The sequence below is a fragment of the Rosa rugosa genome, chromosome 4 (genome assembly GCF_958449725.1).
Source record: "Rosa rugosa chromosome 4, drRosRugo1.1, whole genome shotgun sequence".
Lineage (NCBI taxonomy): Eukaryota > Viridiplantae > Streptophyta > Magnoliopsida > Rosales > Rosaceae > Rosa > Rosa rugosa.
The window spans coordinates 33,392,817-33,412,658 of NC_084823.1; the positions used below are offsets into that span (position 1 = coordinate 33,392,817).

The following is a 19,842-nucleotide window of genomic DNA, read 5'->3' on the forward strand; positions in this document are numbered from 1 at the left end:
TATTTGTTTCCTACATGGTTTGCTTCGGTTCGGTTTTGAGCCGAAACCGAGAACCGAACTGAACTTGAGTCCCTTTGAGAATTGAAGATGAATTACCAAAGGTATACATGCTACTTAAGTTGCCGATTAATCAGAGAGATTATCAATGCTTAGGTTAAAATTAATCACAAGGTTCAAGAGTCTGGAAGTGTAATTTTGGAAACAATTCATGAGCTACCATTTTTTGCACTCCAAATTTCAAAAGTAGCACTATGCTGCAACTCATATGCATGGCAGAATGTGACGAGCTACGTTAGGAATGCATACATAAAATGTCAAATATGCTAGGTAAATTGAAAGAATGAGGTAGTGGTGAATATCTGTAAATGTAAACAATTACCCATTTGGGGATTATAACACAACATTAGGATTTTGGTTAAATGAAGCAATCCCTATCTAATTGATAGAGAAAAATCGAACCAGCCCTTGAAGAAGGAAAGGCGTCGGGAAAGTCCAACTAGGAGGTGATTTGGAAAGGGACTAAAATTGGACAAATCAGAGTTCAAATATTGTGGTCGAAATCCTATCCACCCCAAATAGATGCACTTTCCCTTGATACAAAGTTTGTATGATGCCGCAACTTATGGTGGGGGCAAAATTTCTGTGAATTGAAAATAGTTTGAATGAGAGAAATTTTGGGGGAGAGTCAGCAGTGGTTCATTCCCGCTGGATTTGTGAACTGCCAATCCCAATGCATATCCTAAAGCTCGCGCGACAGGAATTGCAACTGCATTTCCAACCTGACAGTACCTGCATACAGTAGACAGGTTAATCCAATTGACAGTATATTCTACAGTATATGCAAAACATGTCATTATTTTGCAAAGTAAACTAAACAAGCTATTGCACTTTTTGGACCTGTAAGCTTGTTTCAAATATAACACTTCCAAGACCATTGGTTACCAATTAATTGCACACCAGTGCCAACCATTTTTCAAAGATTCAGTTCTGGTGGCAACTTCTCATAGTTCTCCATTTTTTATGATTTTAAACAAAAATATGAAGGGAAAAAAAAACTCTATTCAACTACAATAACCAAGGAAGCCCTTAAGAATTAATATCTCAAGAAGCAATGTCAATCAGGTCCTTATACCTCTCTCTAACCGTGCCACAGAACCTATAATAATCAGGAAAGCCTTGCAATCTTGCACATTCTCGTAGAGTGAGGATTCGGTCCTGCTCAGGATGTAATACAACCTATAGAAGTTTATAATGTTAATACAATATCTGAAACCTGAGATTCCATAATGAACTAGAGAAGAGGAAGGTCAAACCTGGTTGTGACAACTTGGGAATGTCAATACAGTGGCCACGGTCTCATCCCACCATAACCTCGCAAATGGTCTAACCAAACCCCATGATTAGAAGAATACCATATCGTAAAGAGTAAATGTAAGACCAGAACATGAGGACTCACCTTTTAGACTTCCCTTGTTCAAAAGTAAAGGCATAGTCTGGTACCTAAGAGAAATAATAGAAGTATTTATGAGCCAATCTTCATTATACTCAAAACTAGAAATATAGGGAAAAGTCATAATCTAGATTTTCACCTTCCATCTAATAGTATCTTTAAATTTTTATCTAGTTACTAATTTATGGGAACATAATTTGGCAAATAACTGACAGAGTAAACTAGGGCCATACATTATGTATACACTTGCACCCCCACAAATACGATCTTGGGGCACAAAGGATAAGTTCAGATTCTCAACGTTATATTGCACATATATTGTTCTCTTTGAGGCTAAATAACATCAGCACTTACCAATGGCTTTCCAGATGGCAACACTGACTGCTTTTCAGTCAAATCCCTCCGAGCCACATTGTCTCTTCCTACAACAACACCAGGTAGGTCCCGGAAATTTGCTCCCTGGAAATGGTTAATCGATTGGAAACAGAAGATGGGTCAAAAAATTAACAATATCAAATGGTATAGCAACATAGAAGTACTTTCAACCATACTGTCAAGCTAATGTACATCCAACCTTTCTTTTCGGAATCTGACAAACTCGTGCATAATCATCTTCGTGTAAAGGGTAAGATCGATGGTCATACAGCAAATTTTCCTTTTTCTTAGTGTCATCTAATGCAGATCCAACCATCTCTGCAGAAGCAGCATAAACAAAGTAAAGATGGAAGTCACCTAAACATTTCACAGAATAGAAGATATGAAAAATTCAGTTGCTACTATCTATGTTACAAAATCAATTAGATTGACAAGTTACTATTAAAGAAACCTCTGTATGACATGAAAAGTAGAAACGTATTTATATCATTATCTGAAAAAATGTTGCTAAGCATGAAGGATATATATAACTTCTTTCTTTTTCGAGATACGCTATATGTGACACACAGTTATTCCAGATGTCAGCCTTAGTGTGTAAGCCAAAAGTACAAGTCCTTTTTCCTCTGGCCCTATTTGCCTATCAGGTGGAAAAACCAAAACAAACACCCATACTAATAATAGCAAAAGCAAAGGATTTGAAAATTTAGCTGCAGAGCAGAATCCGAGTATTAATATTACCATATTGTGTTGATCTTATATATCTTTGGAAATCTGTTTCAGGAGGGTTTTTGAACAACATTTCTTCACTTGTTTCATTGTGTTTGACCTGCAGCATTAACTAAGCTAAATTAGATTCTTTCTCAAATGTAAAAGAATATGTAGAAGGTTTAAATATAATGAACGCACTGCAGGAAGATCAGAGATGGCATCTTGAAGAAGAAGAGCTTTTTCTAGCTCACGAGGTTGGTCTTCATCATAAGCAACAACATTGCGCTGCACATGAAGGTAAACAATTTAACCGGAAAGAAAACAGGAATTGAGGTTTACCATAGAACGTAATAAGGAGTACCTCAAACTCTGGCGGAGGCCAGTATCTAATAATAACATCATGTGTGGGACGAGGAAATTGGGGTAGATTCTGCGAGCAAAAATGGCAAAAAAAAATGCAGTCATGTTCTTGTTTGGTTCACATGAATGATTATGTTAGTCAAGCTGTCCGACAAGAACTTTGCCAAGCTTGATTCATCACATATAACATTAGGCATTTTAAGCATTGGATAGCAGTAGGTATGGACTTTTGAGCCTCACACATACATTTTAATCATTGGATATACTGACAGAGAAATGTATTTATTTTGATCTAATTCTTCATTTCAAGTCTGGGGATGGCCACAGGCTCAGTCATGCGGTAACTATGTATTAATGAAATACATGTACTGACTGCTCTTGTATTTTAGAAAACCTAACATTAACATTAACTAAAGGATACTTGACTCATAAATATAGATTCCAAGGTAACTCATGGAAATGAACCATTGTGTCTGTATTACCTCAAAGCATCCGAAATAAAATAAACTTCAAACATTAAAAGGTCACCTCAGAAGGATGAGCACCCCACAAGAAAACACGCAATCGAAATTGTGGAAGGCCATAACAACCAGCAGCAATTATTCCTAGCCTTGCTTGGTAAGTCATCTGCACCAAACGACTGAGCGCATACCTTCCAAGAGAAGCCTTATCAAATCTCAGAATGTCTGCTACATTTTCCATCAACACATACTTTGGCTTTAACAGATTTACTATATCCATGAAGACTATAATTTGACGATTTTTCTCATCATCCAAAGGAGAGTCGACATTTCTAAAGCGATTATAGCCACTAATTCCTTGGCAAGGTGGGCCCCCGCAAATTACATCAGCATCCCCCTGGCATATATTTATTTATTAGCTTCAGTATAAGGGAACAGAATACCAATATCTTTACAGTGATGTGCAATAAGTTACTACTTACTGGAAGTGGCAAGATCTTCAGCTTCTTCCCATTTCTTACAAAATCTTGTATACTCTCTTTGCAGTTACTGAGAAGGTACAAGAAGTAAGTATCGATGCACACATACATAAAACCAATACAACAAGTGGCAATACCTTAAGCCTCCAATTGGTTCCCATGTATCGTCACTGCTACCATAACCCTTCCAACGCACCTAGTGAAACAGGTAGAAGAATGAATCATCTAGGGCGAAGATTACTGATCAGAATCATCAGATACAAGTTATTATAAAGAAAAAGAAGGTTCTGATATCTTTTAAAGTCTAGGGCTCTTGAACTACTCATGGATTTGAATTAGATAAGAGATTGGAATGTAGTCTGCATCGCTGTAGCTACATTATCATATCCATTAACCACCAATATAGTTCTTTTTGCTAGACGTATAATGAAAAGAACACAAGGCTTATGCAACAGAAATACTGCATGCATCGATCCATGACGTGAGATAGGATAGGAAACATGCATGTATATTTATTTTATCTATTTACTAATCGGAAATGACAAATTTTAGCAACTCCAATCTCTACCGCCATCCAGTAAAAAAGGTAGTATAACACTGCTACACTCCTTGTGTAAAATCCTGATATATCAAAGGGAAGCATACATGGTTTACACATGGACCACTACGTTGCCTCCTCTCCCTTACATAAATATCTTGGAGTCGCAAAGAGACTTTTAACTTTCAAGGCTGTTGTATGGCCCTGAACTTTGCTCTTCCTATACAGAACTACCGTATGACTCAAAACCAAGTATGTTCACTTCTTAGATTTCATAAAAAAACTTAGACTAAAATGCACCGAATATAATATCCTGGACATAAATTTTATGTATATCCATTTAATTTATATACCAACGTGTATCTCTTAAATCAGAAAAGTTGATCAACCCTAGCTCCACGGGACACAACCTGTGAAACCATATAAGATTGGTCAACAATTCACAGTTGGGTAGAATCTCAATTACCACGGGACAAACTAACATGGTAAAATGTCAATTACCAAAAACAAGGAATTGTTAGCCATACAGAAGGAAACTTTGTTCTTTCTAGTTTGCATTAGTCATGTGTATTTCAGTAATAATCTCATAGAATGTGATACTATACTCATGACTGCACCAAACCTATAAAGTCACTAATCAAATAATGATATCTAATAAACTGGTGAAATTCTGCTTGCTTTGACCTTAATTAGCAGTATCTTCATTGTCAAAGCTCTTGAGTTAGTCAATTGTATTTTTGTTGTACAAGTAGCAACGCTGTCATATCCTAAAACAAGTCGCTTTTGTCTAAAGATTCATTAGAAATTATAGGATTAATCGTCAGCAGCATTTCTTACTTTATTTATGAATATGCTGCCAATCTCCCTGGCACTGATAAAATGTGCTAAATGAAAATGCAATAAAATGATGACACATTCATCTAAGAAAGATATATATTTACCCTAAAGTTTACTCCACGCTTGCCTGTCTTATTGGGGTCACCATAGCAGATATCAATAATCCTGGAAACTTCAAATTCAGTCTCATCATTGTGCTTGGGTACTCTTGAGGTCTCCGATCTAGATCGATTAGTTCTCTCTACATTATCGACCTCATACTGTCTGCATAACTTTTCCCATTCCTTCAATAGTTCAAGAAAATCCTCGGCAGCTTCATTCCTGACCTACAGAGAGAAGCATAGAACTATCTTCAATGATATTAAACATTAAAAACAGCGATTGATTGGCTGTTAACCAAGTAATAGATAAGGCATACTCACATGTGTTTCTGGATGATTCAACTTTAAGCTTTCACAGGCAGATTTATCACTGTCAAGGGCCCATTTCTTAATGTAGGCAAGAAGGATTAATAAGTACAGAAGCTATTCTTAATATGAAATGCAAAAGGAATAGAAATTGAAATTTAAGTTCATAAATACCGTGACAAGGTTAACAGAAGAAAGTTTGGCACCAAGGCACAATCCAGTTGACATTCCACCACAACCACAATAGAGATCTAAAAGTGAAAACTCTGCATTGTAAGTATCACAACTGGGACTGTTCCCCAGAGACTTGGCAGTTTGCAAGGTAGACTCCATTTCTATCAAATTGCTTGATGAGAAGCTATGGCTCCTAAGAGAATTATCTGAAAAAAAAAAAAAACAACTGAGAAATGTTGAGTTTGCATTTTGTACAAATATAAACAATTTGTACGCATGTTAAATAGATATTAGAGTCCCATGAAAGAGTACTAGTAATAGAACTACAAGTTTTAAAGATGCTACTAGAATTACCAAACCATTTCCAAATGCCATTTTAATCATCTTCGTTAGTAAATTATTCAAGAAAGCATCCCAACTTTTTTCCAGCAAAAAAGCCTCATTATGTTTACTTACTTTCATAAGAAACAGATAATAATTAAGAACCAAAATTGTAATAGAGGTGAAGCATAAGTCCACCAAATATGTAAACTTTAGCTTTAACATCATATAACAAAAGGAACAAAATCTTCTCAGGAAAAAGTGTCCACCAAATCCACAAGGATGAAGAAATGGAATGCCTGGAAATGCCGATAAATATGCCAGTAAATCGAACACTATCGAAGCCATTGGGATTCAATTCAACAAAACAATTGCCTCTTTTTCCTTCCACCATAAGCATGATATATTGCAATAAACAAAGATACAGGAAGATGAAAAGTCTTGACCCTTTCCAAGAACAATCCAGCTTAAACTTGTATCTAACCAGGCTGAGAATGAGTTTAAATATAAAGGGATGACTCATGGCATTGCAAAAGAAAATTCTAAAGATTCAAATCTCAAATTTTCTAGACCTATCCAACTCCAAAGTAGGGAATGAAAGTCATCTAGTTCTAGAAATTGATATGGATCAAATAGGTAATAACCTATAAAGAAAATAAATGTAATGGAATAATTAACATAAGGGTGAGTCACCCAATCTGCTTATCCTTCCAATATCAAATTCTCTCCTCATTCTGTACTACAAAACGTAGACTAGAATAAAAAGAACTAACGTTTAAGTAAAGAAAATAATAAGTTCTGGGAATTGGCTAAAATGGACTGCAAGGTACCTCCTTTTGTTATTAATTATCTCATCGGTGCATGCAGAGACACAAGAAAGATATCTTAACTTATCAATATGCGAACCATATATATTGTGAGATATATATTAGAAAGTTGGTCTGATGAGATATATAAATTTCTCACTGTCACATTGTGATCAACTCACTTTCAGTTAATTGATGATGAGATGAACCCAACTCACCAGTGACCAAGGTGCGAAATGTGGAATAGTCTATGCAGTATTCCATATCATAGTAGAAGTCAGACGATGCAATGGATTTCACTTTTAATCCTACCTGTAAAAAATCACAGCAGACTAATAGTTAATTAATATCCTATCCCACGTATGCCTGTAAAAATCCATTCTGTAAGATGATTATACAGAAGGAAAAACAATGAGACAATGGCATAATTGAGAATTAGTTATACCCTAGGTGATATCTGTGTAACATTGACTTTCGAAATAATGCAATCTATCAAATTATCGTTCACTACAGTTGAATAGAATAAACGCCTCTTGTCATGAAAACTTCCAACTTCTTTGATAACCTGAGAAACAGATAAAAAGTAGAGCATGGTTAGTACAATGAATACTATCAATGACCAGTCCATACTTTATATAATAGAATTAAAATATTCAGAAACTCACAGTATCTTCAACCCTATAAAACCACTGAACTCTGAAATAATTTTCTCCATCAGTTGTCTTGAAAAACTCTATGATCCTCCCCACATCTTTTTTTCCTTCATTACCCTGTAATATTACTTTAACATTTAAGTGAAATGCTGCTTCCATGTAGGAATTCCAATAGAAATACCCAAGAGAACCAAAAGTATGCATGAGCCTTATTATAAATCGAATACAACTGTAACTAGAGCTACACTGAGTTTTACTATATAGTAGATAACTACCTATATCTAAAAGGAATAAAGAACAATATTAAGCCTTGTCAGCAGTGTACCTGTACATATACACAATCCCCAAGACTGAAGATGCAATTGCCAATTTTAGCTTGAGCAAAATGGCATTCCACGTTCAAAATTATCTCATCTTCTCCATCATCGCTACAAGAATGCATGCTTTTTAATAACAAAGAAACGTAGAACCAAAATGGTGTATATGAAAAGTACATAAGCTTCAGTCCTCACTAGCAAGGGCACACTGTCCTAACTAGTGAGGTGGCCCAATTATGTAATGGCACATGTTCCATGTACCTTCATCTGAAAACATGCTTTCCCTTCTAAAGAAAAATAAATAAATAAAATAAAACAAAATCAAAAAGTCTGTTTTATCTCGCCCCACTATCCTCTTTTCCGTTTCTCTTGTCATCATGTCATTCCTCCAATCTCATTACCAACAGTCCCTCCGCAACAAGAGCAACTAATCTCATCGCATATGCTTTCAAATAATATGGCACCATGAAGTGTAAAAAAAAAAAAAAAAAAAAAAAACTTCCTTTCAGGAGCACAAGGAAGTGGCAACTATCTCCAACTAAAAAATGGTCCCTGCCTTGAAATTTTTCTCCATCCAGAGTAATAAACACTTCACCACTTGTGGAGAAGATGCTTCTCTCGCTAATACTTTATAGCCACAAAAGGGTATGGACCCCCAGTGTAGGTGTCACTTCCTTCTGCTCCACCTACAGATAATTAATTTCCCGGTGCCATGTGCTCTGAGAACATTGAGAAGCAGCAACATATAGACATATAGATGGCAAGACAGAAGGGAAACACAGGGTGTGGGTGAAATCTAAATGGATTTTTTTTTTCATCTCAATTTTAAATATTTTAAAGAAACAGTGGTAAAATAGTTATATGGGAACATATGTCATTACATTTTGGAACACCTCACCAGCCCAGATCAAGGTTTGAACTATCTGCCTATATTCAACTACATCAGCCCATATTTTCTTTTCTCCGAGGGTTGATATTTTGTCTTCCAACAAATGTTCTCCATTTCTGATATACCCCATTTCAGTACTTATATATCTGTCACTGCTGATCTTTTAAACTTGGTCCAGACAATGTGCTCTTTAACAGTAAGGTAGCCAAGAATCAGCATTTGGAATAGGGGATTGAAATTAGCACCCCGTTATGTGCATGGAGGGGGTGTGGTTTGTAAAAAAGAGGGTGCCAATTTCACCCCCTTGGAATAAGATGCCGTTAAGGAAGACACAGTAAAACAACAAAAGAGACAAATTTGTGAACAATGATTACTCACTTTAGCTTCATGCTCTGACTGTTAGATCTTTGACTCTGCAAAACTCCAACAAAAACACAGACAAAAACATATTAAAGACTATAGACATGTAATTTACTACAAAATAAGACTTCTTTTGATATAAAAATAAATAAATGACTAAACAAACGTATATTTCTGAAGTGATGTAGAATGAGAGATTGTCCCCTTTTTCGATACAAGTGCTATGGTAGGAAAAAGCCACTATATATTTTTGAAGGAACCACCATTGATTAATTTCAGAGAGAGAGAGAGAGAGGCACAGATGAGTGAAAACAGGTTACCTTCAACTGACCAATGAGAAAAATATAAAAAATAATACAGCATGAATCATAAAGAACAGCAGTGTTGTAAATCTAAAAGTATTGCAAAGAAAGACATTTCGAGAATTCAGGTAGAGACTGAAGCGCAAATAAAATTCCCAAAAACCTATTATAACACAGAGAAATCCAACCCCTCATCCTATCGGTCAAAAGTGATCCTAGTTCTTTCCCAACAATTATCCCCAAACATGCCCATCAGTCCGGATCTGCCTAATGCTTCACCCCTCTTCATACCACCAAGAACTATGACTTTAACAAACAAACAAAAAAAAGGATGAACATTACATTGTAGCTGCCCAACACAAAGAAAGTTTCTTCAACAAACTTAACCAAAGAGGCATTCAAACATATGGCACACCTCACTCTAAGTCACACTTGACACACTATTTTAGATAGGCTAGGTCCTTCTCTAAAGGTCGGTTGTCAAGTTGCCAATTAGGTGCTCTTACTAGTTCCAGTATGTAGCAGTCAAGGCTTATCCAGTAGTGGATAAGAAAAAGATAGTAATAATTTAAAGGAGATAGAAATCTAGCATCTACAGAGAAGAGAAGAAGAAAGAGAAATCTAGGCAGAGTGATGAGAGTTTGTTTAAAGATACGTAACTAAGTATCATGTTCCCCTGATGGCATAATGAAGGTGAAGTGGAAGAATGCAAAAGAGTAAGTAATAAGTTGATCATTACCTTCAATTGATACCGCCAACCCCATCTTTCTTGTGCTTCAACATCAGGAATCGGATCTCCGATAAAGAAACTAGTTTCGCAGTTCTTTTTTCTGTTTTTTGAAGAACCGAAGGTTTTCACGTTCTTTGGAGGTAGATTCACAAATGTCTCAGGCAATTCAATAAAAGCATGTTCTGTTTCTCTAGTTTCAGTCTCAGGCAATTGAATGAAAGCACATTCTGTTTCTTTTCTTTTAACCTCAAACATAGATGTCGCTCTTATTGGAGATTGCCTCAAGCATCTCCCATCAAAACATTTTAAATCAGATGTTCCTAATGAGACCATAATCTTCTTGGAAGAACCCTTACCTTTTGAACCAGACAATTCAATGGAACAATTTGAATTGGAATTTGCTGCTGCCACACTAGGGGAAAATCTAGGAGATCTTCTTATGTGCTTCTCATTCAATTTGTTGACCAAAATCTTCTTAGAAGGACATTTCTCCTTTGAATCAGATAAGTGTTCAAGTTTTATATCTCTAGGTGATCTTTCAGCGTCTGCAGTTCTCAATGACATGGCCCTGGAACAGCCCTTTTCACAGGATTCCAAGTTTCTCAAAGATAACTCTTGTGTTGAAACTTTTGGATAGCAACATTTCATTTCAGACTGATTCATCAACCTCGGAGATCTCCTTGTAAACTTCTCAGTATCTTTCTCTTCATCCCCACTGCAACAGTGAACATGCAAAAGTCAATGAACGTGGCCTATGAATGGTATAAAGACTGGGAAGAAACACACAACTATCATGTCTGTGAACTATCACTCACTTCGATCCCATGCTTCCACCCTTGCACTTCTTATGCTGTATAACCCAAGGAATCCACTCGTAGATTTAGAATAATTTAAAATGATAAAAAAATGACAGGAAAAAAAATACTCAAGGCAAACACACAAATGAATTGGACACATAAACCAAAATAACTTCTTTGAAATATAAATAAAGAAACAGGCCAGGTCAACGGTCAAGAGAAAAATCAAGCATTCCAAATCCTCAACATCCTCTGAGGGATAATAAAAAATAGAGTTATCCAAAGTGAACCATCATTAGTTAACAAATTTTTACAAAATCATTTATTGCACTTGTGCAAAATGTAAAACAGGAACATCTCTCATGCTTGCTAATTGTTATGGTAAGAGTTTAAACAAATCTAAGAGACCTAACTTCAATTAAGATTTATGTCTATCCCAGAGTATGAGTAGGTATCAATAAGCCTGGAATTTATTTTTCCTGGGTTGATGCCCAAGTGGTCAATGGGGATGGACTGTAAATTCGTTAGCAATATGTCTACGCTGGTTCAACTCCGGCTCGGCCCAAAAATTCACTGATCTACAATGAAAACAAGTTGATATACCTCAGTACCAGACACACTTTCTCACTTGTGAGTCTGGCTGAGCACCGTTAATTCTGACCCATCTAGTGGCCTATGATATTACAGACTAGAGGGACTACATCATGACAAAAGGACATCAAAGTATCTGGACCCTTGTGTATCCTGCCAATGACTAGAGAGATAAACTCATGCTTAAGAGCAGAGAGTGAGGCTCCTAATTCCATCAATATAAATACTAAACTACTTTTGTAGTACTGATAGATGCATAATTTATACTTTTATATCAAATTCTCCATATTTACTTGGCTAAATTCTCGCTATTTTGAGTAATTTACTTGTGTATTGTACTTTATAGGTTTGGGAAGCAAAGGAAGCAAAAGAAGGAAAATGGTGCATAAATGGTGAAGTCCTCATCAAGTTAGTAGATCATTCCCAAAATGGAGAGTAAGTCGGAAACGATAAGGAAAATTCAAAAAGAGGAAAGATGTAATCGTAAGCTACACCGGAAGATCAAGAAAGAAAAGAAATTTCTTTTGGATTCCTTAATTGCTACTACACCTACTCTTCTCCTGCCAAAACAACTGTGGAAACAGGACATTTCTATTTGGTCCCTCTCACCGACTTTTGGTGACTACTCTTTTTCAGTTTTCCACGTTCCTTGGAGGGCAAGCTACAGCTACAGCCTACAGCCTACAGCTACAGCTTGGTCACTCAGAGCCCCACTTTAAACCCAAGTTCCCTGGTCTGTGGACCTCTGGCCCCACGTCAGCCCAGCTGGTCATCTAGTGGGCTACGTCCTATTTTCACTCCCCTATACTTCTAAATTCTAATCTACCCTATCAAAGGGTAGATTTGGAAATGTACAGACCTTTTTGTACCACCTCATTAATGAAGTGACTCAACTTTAATTTTTTTTTTTTTTAGAATTAAATTTGGGCAATTTTCAACAATTAAATGACTAATTTTGGCTAATGTTTTTCTACTTAGCCAATAAGTGGCTAATTTCTATTGCTTATTGGCCAAAAATATGTGTCTTAATAAAAAATATAAAAAATAAAGTGTCTTCTTACACTTGAAATTATCAATTTCCTGAAAATAGCCACTTATTGGCCAGAAAAAACGTATCTTAATTAAAAAAAAAAAAAAAGCTGTCTTCTTACACTTTGCAATTATCATTTCCTGATTTTCATCAAAAAAGAAATATCATTTTCGGACAAAGAATGTGCAGTTACGCGTAACCCAGAAAAAAACAATAACGGCGGAAAATAAAAAATTTAAAAAGAAATAAATCAAAAAGGGTGAGAGGGCGCATGCACCTGAACAAAGGTTTTGCCCTTTCCGGCTTCCACGTCAGCAGACGCAAGTCTCGGCGACCTCCTCACACAATTGTCAATGGCCACATTTCCCAAACTACCCCTGGCCTTCTTGCTGGGCGAGGGCAGATCGGGCAATGGAGACAGTCTCGGCGACCTTCTCAGGCTCCGGTGCTCCTGCATTTCCCTTACGCCGTCTTTCACGGCCATCTCCGGCGCCGGAGCGAGCTCCGGCAGGCCGGCCGAGAATGCAGATCTCGAATCGACGAAGTTCAGCGGCCGTGCATGTTCGTCGCAAGCCACATTCTCGTCGAACACCGTGACGGCGAGGGAATTGGGGTCCGATTTGGATTTGAGAGAAGCCATGGGAAGAAGGTAGTAGAAAGCGAATCGGATTTATGGGAGTGTGGTGGTTTCTAACTTTCAATGAGTTCGAAAAGGTGATAAAAGGGACTGTCCACTGTCGACTGTCCTCTAGCACATGACACAGCTAACGAGGCAGTCAGTGGGCAGGACATGTTATTAATGGTCTAGGGTACAATAGCACTTCCACAGTCTAAGGCTAATTGTACTATTATTCTATTATTCTTTTATAGTACGTTTCGTTAGCGAAAAAGAAAGTAATTACTTTTTATTTTCTACAAGGAAGAGAAATTAAATTATTTTATGAGCCTTCCATTTTGGAGGAGATCTTCTAATGAGGACCACTAGACTGAGGACTAGTTGAAGAGTTTTGTGTGAGACATGATTATTTTCAATTACATTTTCACAAATCAACCGTTACATGTTTAGATATTTATGTGTAGATGATTTATGCAATTTTTTAACCAAATTGAAAATCATTAAGATATGGGAAATTTTGTTCGCACATCCCTAAATACTTTAATACACACCTCTTACTTAATACACCACCCATTTGATTTCTTATTCTATCATTTTGCTAAAGTCTGTTTAGTCCCTGTACTATGCCTCTCTCATCGTTTCAGTCCCTGACATTCCAATTTAATCTGAAAAGTCCCTGAGGTCTCAATTTCCGTCTAATAGGTCCATTCCGCGGGAAATTAGGAATTGGCCTTGAGTGAAATGTCCAATATACCCCTCAGTTATTTTTTTTTCTTTTTTTTTCCTTTTTAATTTATTTTTTTCCTTTTTTTTTTCCTTTTTTTTTTCTTTTTTTTCTTTTTTCTTTTTCCTTTTTATTTTTTTTTTCATTTTTTTTTTTTCCATTTTAATTTTTTTTTTCTTTTTCCTTTTTTATTTCTTTTTTTTTTCTTGTTTCTTTTTTCTTTTTCCTTTTTAATTTCTTTTTTTCCTTTTTCCATTTTAATTTCTTTTTTCTTTTTAATTTATTTTTTCCTTTTTTTATTTTTCTTTTTTCCTTTTTAATTTCTTTTTTCCTTTTTTTATTTTTCTTTTTTCCTTTTTAATTTCTTTTTTCCTTTTTTATTTCTTTTTTCTTTTTCCTTTTTAATGACCATCGTATTCTGCTGCATCAGTAGCGCCACGTCGGCGAACCAATCCAAATCGACCCGAAACCCCAATTCTTGTTCTCCACGCCAGCGGCCATTTTTCTTTTCCATCACTATTCTTCTTCTTCACTTCTGGTTTTTGTCAACTTGGCCATCAAAAACCACCATTTCAACCAAACCCAAAATCCAAATCACCATTTTGAGCAAGACCCAAAAACCTCAGAGTTTGAAAAAATGGTAGTTTTCAGTGAAAAGTTAAAAAATGGTAATTTTCAGTGAAAAGTTTCCAAATTGAGGCTTGATGTAGAGAGAGAAAGTGGGATTTGAGTGGGAGAGAGAGAAGTAGGCTGTGAAAACAAGAGGGAAGTGGTTTAGCGGCAAATTTCCGAGCTGATTGGGAAACAGATGGGTTGTGGAGTTTGATCGGAATGAGATTGGTGGGTTGAGGAAGTAGAAAGTAGGCAAAACGAAAAAGAAAAAAGAACTTAAAAAGGAAAAAAAATTAAAAAGGAACAAGAAAAAAAAAAGAAATAGCAAAAAAGAAATTAAAATGGAAAAATAAAAAAGGAAAAAAAGAAATTAAAAAGCAAAAAAGAAATGAAAAAGAAAAAAGAAAAAAGGAAAAAAAGAAATTAAAAAGGAAAAAAATGAAAAAAAAAAGAAAAAAAAGAAATTAAAAAGGAAAAATGAAAAAAAAAACGAAAAAAGATATTAAAAAGGAAAAAGAAAAAAATGAAAAAAAGAAATTAAAAAGGAAAAAGAAAAAAGAAAAAAAAGAAATTAAAATGGAAAAAGGAAAAAAATAAAAATAAAAAAAGGAAAAATGAAATTAAAAAGGAAAAAGAAAAAAGAAAAAAAAGAAATTAAAAAGGAAAAAGAAAAAATAAATAAATAAATAACTGAGGGGTATATTGGACATTTCACCCAATGCCAATTCATAATTTCCCCCGGAAAGGATCTATTAGACGGAAATTGAGACCTCCTGACTTTTCAGATTAAATTAGAATGTCAGGGACTGAAACGATGAGAGAGACATAGTACAGGGACTAAACAGACTTTAGCCCTTTTATTAAATACACCACTCAAACTACCTAAATTATCCTCAAATCTCACAATTCTATATAAAATCACTATATATAAATCAATATTAAAATCATCATGCTAAACTTTATCATAATCACAACATTCTATATATATCATAATGAATTTAAATGCATTTAATTATCAGAATCATCATAATAATTTTAATTTTCTTTCAATTATTATCATGCGACCTGTACAATCTTAACAATTTTGTTATTCAAAATTGCTGGTAGTCAAAATTGTTGAAAAATAATCAAGAACACATGAAGAGGATCCCAACTAGGTTTATAACTACATTGTTATTATTTTCTCTCCATTAGTTATCATGAAACAACATATACAATCATAAGGATTTTGTAATGCAAAATTGCTAGTAGTCAAGCTTGTAGAAGAAGATTCCAATTAGGCCCCGTTTGACAGGAAATCATGGTATGGAATGAGAATTAATTTCATTTTCCATTCAGATGTGTCATTTGGTTGTAATTAGAAATTGGAAAGGAAATAAAAAATGAGATCTGACTGGAAATTTACTCCCTCATAAAGCCTGAATAGAATTACCTAGTCAGGAGTGGTATTCTATTTCCATTTCTCACTGTCAAAGACAAAATTACAATATAAGTACGAGAGAATTAAGGCAAAAACTCTCTAGAGAAAAACCCTAGGTAAGAGAAAACGCAAACAGGGAATTGTGCTTGTCCGGCGACGCACCCTCACGGCGTCATCGTCGGACGGGACAGAATGGACCTCGTGTCCGGAAATAAGCTGTCCGGTCGGATAAGATGTTGCTGGGGGCTGACGGCGCTTTCCAGATCGCTTGGAGATTCTGACGGCGAAGGGCTGCAGTGGTTGGAGGGCAGGCAAGCGGGGTCGTCCTATCCTAGAATGGCGCGCGGACGGCGTGGTGGTTGGCGATATCGGAGGTCTGTTGGTGGTGCCCGAATGGCGTCGCTGGCTTCCTCTGGTTTACGACCCGATCAGGTTGCTTTGATCGGGTTTGGCCAGATTTGCTTGGAGATGGGGAGGGGTGGCCTGGCTTGCCGGAGTAGTGGGGAGGATGGAGGTTTGGAGGGTCAGATAGCTCTTGCAAGTCGTCAAGTTGGCGGTGATGGAGCTGCCGGTGGTGCGACGGCGTGGGAGGAGCAGGCGAGATGGATGCGTCGTGCTCTCTGCACTTCTCTTCATAGACTTGGGCTTGCCGGTACATGGGCCTGGGCTTTGGCTCTAGGCCCAGTTTATTATTTAGATTATTTCTCTGTTTTGTTCTATTATTTTGTACTCTTTGTTAAACGTGGCTTTATGCCAGAAATAAGTCCCTATCGAATATTGGTGGGGCGACGTGGGCTTTGTCCCGGATTGCACACTCAGTGTGCCTTGTCTGGTCTAGTGAGGCGACGAGCTATTTGCTTGATCAAATGGACGCAACCTCCTAGTGGCAGGATGAAATTGAGTGTCGCCGGATTTATTTCCGTGTGGCAACATAGTGGGAAAGCTGTTCTATTTGCAATGATGCTTCTTCGTTATAGAGTTATCTTTCCGGTATGTCACCGCTATCTCAAAGCAAATAGAGTAGTCATTCGTGCACTCTTTACTAATTGGTGCTTGTCAGAGTACATAGATTTTGTAGAGAGTCTTGGTATTATTTCAGGATGTTCTCTTTATGCTTACTGTAATCTGGGGTTCAGGCTCTACGTCCCCCCCTTGTATTCTGTAATTTCATTAATCAAGGCTTGAGGGCAGCCGCACCAGCCCCATTTCAAAAAAAAAAAAAAAAAAAAAAAAACAAAATTACATTAATTATCCCTCTAAAAAATTTATATTCCCCCACCAATATTCATTATAAGTTGATGTCATATCTGTACTTTAATTAGTAAAAGGGTGTTATTGAAAATTATAATTTTATATTTCATTCTTATGACTTACCAAACACTACAATAGGAATGGAAAATTAATTCCAAAATTTAATTTTCAGTGATGTTCCAAACACCCACATGGAAATACTAAAACATATTCCATTCCATATAGGTCTGGAAAGGAAAATAAATCTTTTTCTTATTTTGACATTCTTGCTAAACAAACGGGGCCTTAGGGTTTATATATATCATACTAGGTTTTATTTTCTTTCTATTAATTACCAAGAAACAATATGAACGATCATAAGAATTTTGTAATGCATAATTGCTAATAATCAAGCTTGTCATGAACTCATGACAAAGATTTCAACTTGAATTTATAACAATATTAAAAGCTATTAAACATATTCCAATTATAGTTCCTTTTCTAATATGAATGTCTTTTCAGTCATTTCATTTACCCATATAATCTGATTGTAAATGTAAAAAAATTAGAATGTGTATTAAGTATTTAGGGATGTAACCACGTGGTGTGGTGTGTTGGTCGAGCTGCCTAGTCTGGAACCCCCAGGTCTAGAGTTCGAATCACAGCTCCATCCAGTGGCCAGCAGATTTGAGGGACCTGGGTTAGTTAAAACACCCAATGGTTCGTGCGCCTGCGGTGCAGTGATTAGTCTGGCTATGCTGGGATACACTGCATGGGTGTGTGTGTTGGTTCTATTGATGTCTTCCACTCAAAAAAAAAAAAAAGTATTTAGGGATGTGTTAATAAAATTTCTCTTAAGACTTTCATAATCGTGATTTATCAGTTATGAACATGAACGGTTCATGTTTGACAGATTTGATTCGTAAATTGACTTGATCTAATTCAGTACCTTAACGATTAGCAATTTGGAAGAAAATTTTCAGAAATGATCTACTCATGCATACATAAACATTTAACGGTTGATTTGCCGTAATGTAATTGAAAAGTAGGTCTCACAAACCGTTGATTAGAAAGTCTTCAATTAATCCTCATTTTAGTGGTCCTCCATCCTAGCTCATTGATAATATAAGAAAAATTATTTAAAAATTTGTAATTAGTACAATAAAATAATGAGATGTGGTGAAAGAAATGGCAGACTTGAAAACCAGGACGCTAATATTGGCTATAGAAGGTGTCTCCCTATCATAGCCTCATGAAACGCGAAAACTAGGGAGTGCGGCATTTGAATTGCCAAAGGTTGCACCACCATCTAGTATTACTATTATTTTTTTTTATTTTTTTTTTGAAGGAGGGCCGGTGCGGCTGCCCTCAAGCCTTGATTAATGAAACCATAGAATACAAGGGGGGACATAGAGCCTGAACCCCGTATTACAATATGTAATGTATTCTAACATGCACCAGTTAGCAAAGAGTGCACGTCTGGCAACTCTATTTGCTTTGACAAAGCGGTGACATAACAGAAAGTTAACTCTACAATGGAGAAGCATCATAACAAATAGCACAGCTTTCCTACTATGTTGCCGCACGGAATCTACTCTGGCGACACTCTGTTTCATCTTGCCACTAGGAGGTTGCGACCATTTGACAAAGCAAGGAACTCGCCACCTAACTAAGACAATCAAGACACGCAAGGTGCCAATACCGGGACAACGCCCACATCTCCTTATTGAAAACAATAAATAAGCAATTACTAACAAAACAAAATAATTAAAAGCAATAAGCATAACTGCCCAAGTTGGGCACAATTCCTAAACCCAGGCCCAAGAACCATCCAAGATTGGGAGAAGGCCATGCCCGGCCCACGAACGTTCATGTCGTACCCCTGAAGTCGCACCACCGTCCACACCAGACCACGGCCGCCGTTGAATCCTCCCCACCGTCGCAGCAACAACATCGATCCCAAACCACATGCCTGAACTGAGCGAACGATTCCGAATGGCCACATGCAGGACCAGACCGTTATTACTGTTATTACAAGACTAAAATTGAATTTACAGGTAGTGAATTTTAAGAAGGGGTTTGCTCAGCTGAACCCTACTCTTCGTAAGCCCCAAAGTAACTTATTCGATATGGCAGGTTTCTCCACTAAAAAATTTGCTTCACTTCCAAGTTTTGGTAAGGTGTAGGAACAAATTGTTCTGAAAACTACTGTTGTGTCCAAACTTAGTAGACAGAAACGTTCTATAGCACAGTGGTACTTGACTCTGCTTGTTTGAATAAGATATCCAAACTTCTTGCTTTCATTCTCCAAAAAATGTTTTGTCTTTGAATGCTGATGAACTTGTTTTGATAATTTCCAATGAGAATGGTCATTCACTTTTCGCCCACCTAGCTACTTGGAGTGTGTCCTAATGATGATTTCTTCTAACTCATCAAAGGTGAAAAATCTTTCATTTCTTTTAAAAAAATAACTAAAAATCACATTTTGTTCAAGTAAATCCAGAATATGTGTCTGGCCCAAACTCTAGGTTACTTGACCTAGTTGTAATAGGGTTTGAATTAGAGATATTCATAGATATCCGATAAATTGTACGATTATCTTTCCTTGTACAACTCTGATTCTATGTCTTGTAATCCTCTATATAAATAGGCCTC

The 19,842-nt window shown here is 36.4% G+C and overlaps 1 protein-coding gene across 3 annotated transcripts; it reads right to left on the minus strand.

The window, feature by feature from the left end:
- Positions 1-358: 358 nt before the first annotated feature.
- On the minus strand, positions 359-13,331 carry LOC133706447 (DNA (cytosine-5)-methyltransferase CMT2-like). Of its 3 annotated transcripts, none has more exons than XM_062131981.1 (23): positions 12,863-13,331; positions 10,983-11,017; positions 10,177-10,882; positions 9,154-9,188; positions 7,895-7,997; positions 7,582-7,686; positions 7,362-7,481; positions 7,135-7,228; positions 5,790-5,995; positions 5,631-5,696; positions 5,313-5,534; positions 3,971-4,029; positions 3,837-3,903; positions 3,422-3,751; positions 2,895-2,963; positions 2,732-2,818; positions 2,564-2,651; positions 2,025-2,143; positions 1,805-1,909; positions 1,457-1,500; positions 1,314-1,383; positions 1,133-1,236; positions 359-789 (listed from the first exon to the last, which is right to left on the minus strand). In XM_062131981.1, exons 1-23 carry the CDS (start codon positions 13,223-13,225, stop codon positions 621-623), a joined length of 3,366 nt encoding a protein of 1,121 aa, XP_061987965.1. In that variant the 5' UTR covers positions 13,226-13,331; the 3' UTR covers positions 359-620. The 3 variants fall into 3 exon arrangements, with proteins under 3 accessions (XP_061987965.1, XP_061987964.1, XP_061987966.1); XM_062131980.1 differs by having other exon boundaries at positions 2,025-2,182; XM_062131982.1 differs by lacking the exon at positions 10,983-11,017 and having other exon boundaries at positions 2,025-2,182; positions 12,863-12,998.
- Positions 13,332-19,842: the final 6,511 nt, after the last annotated feature.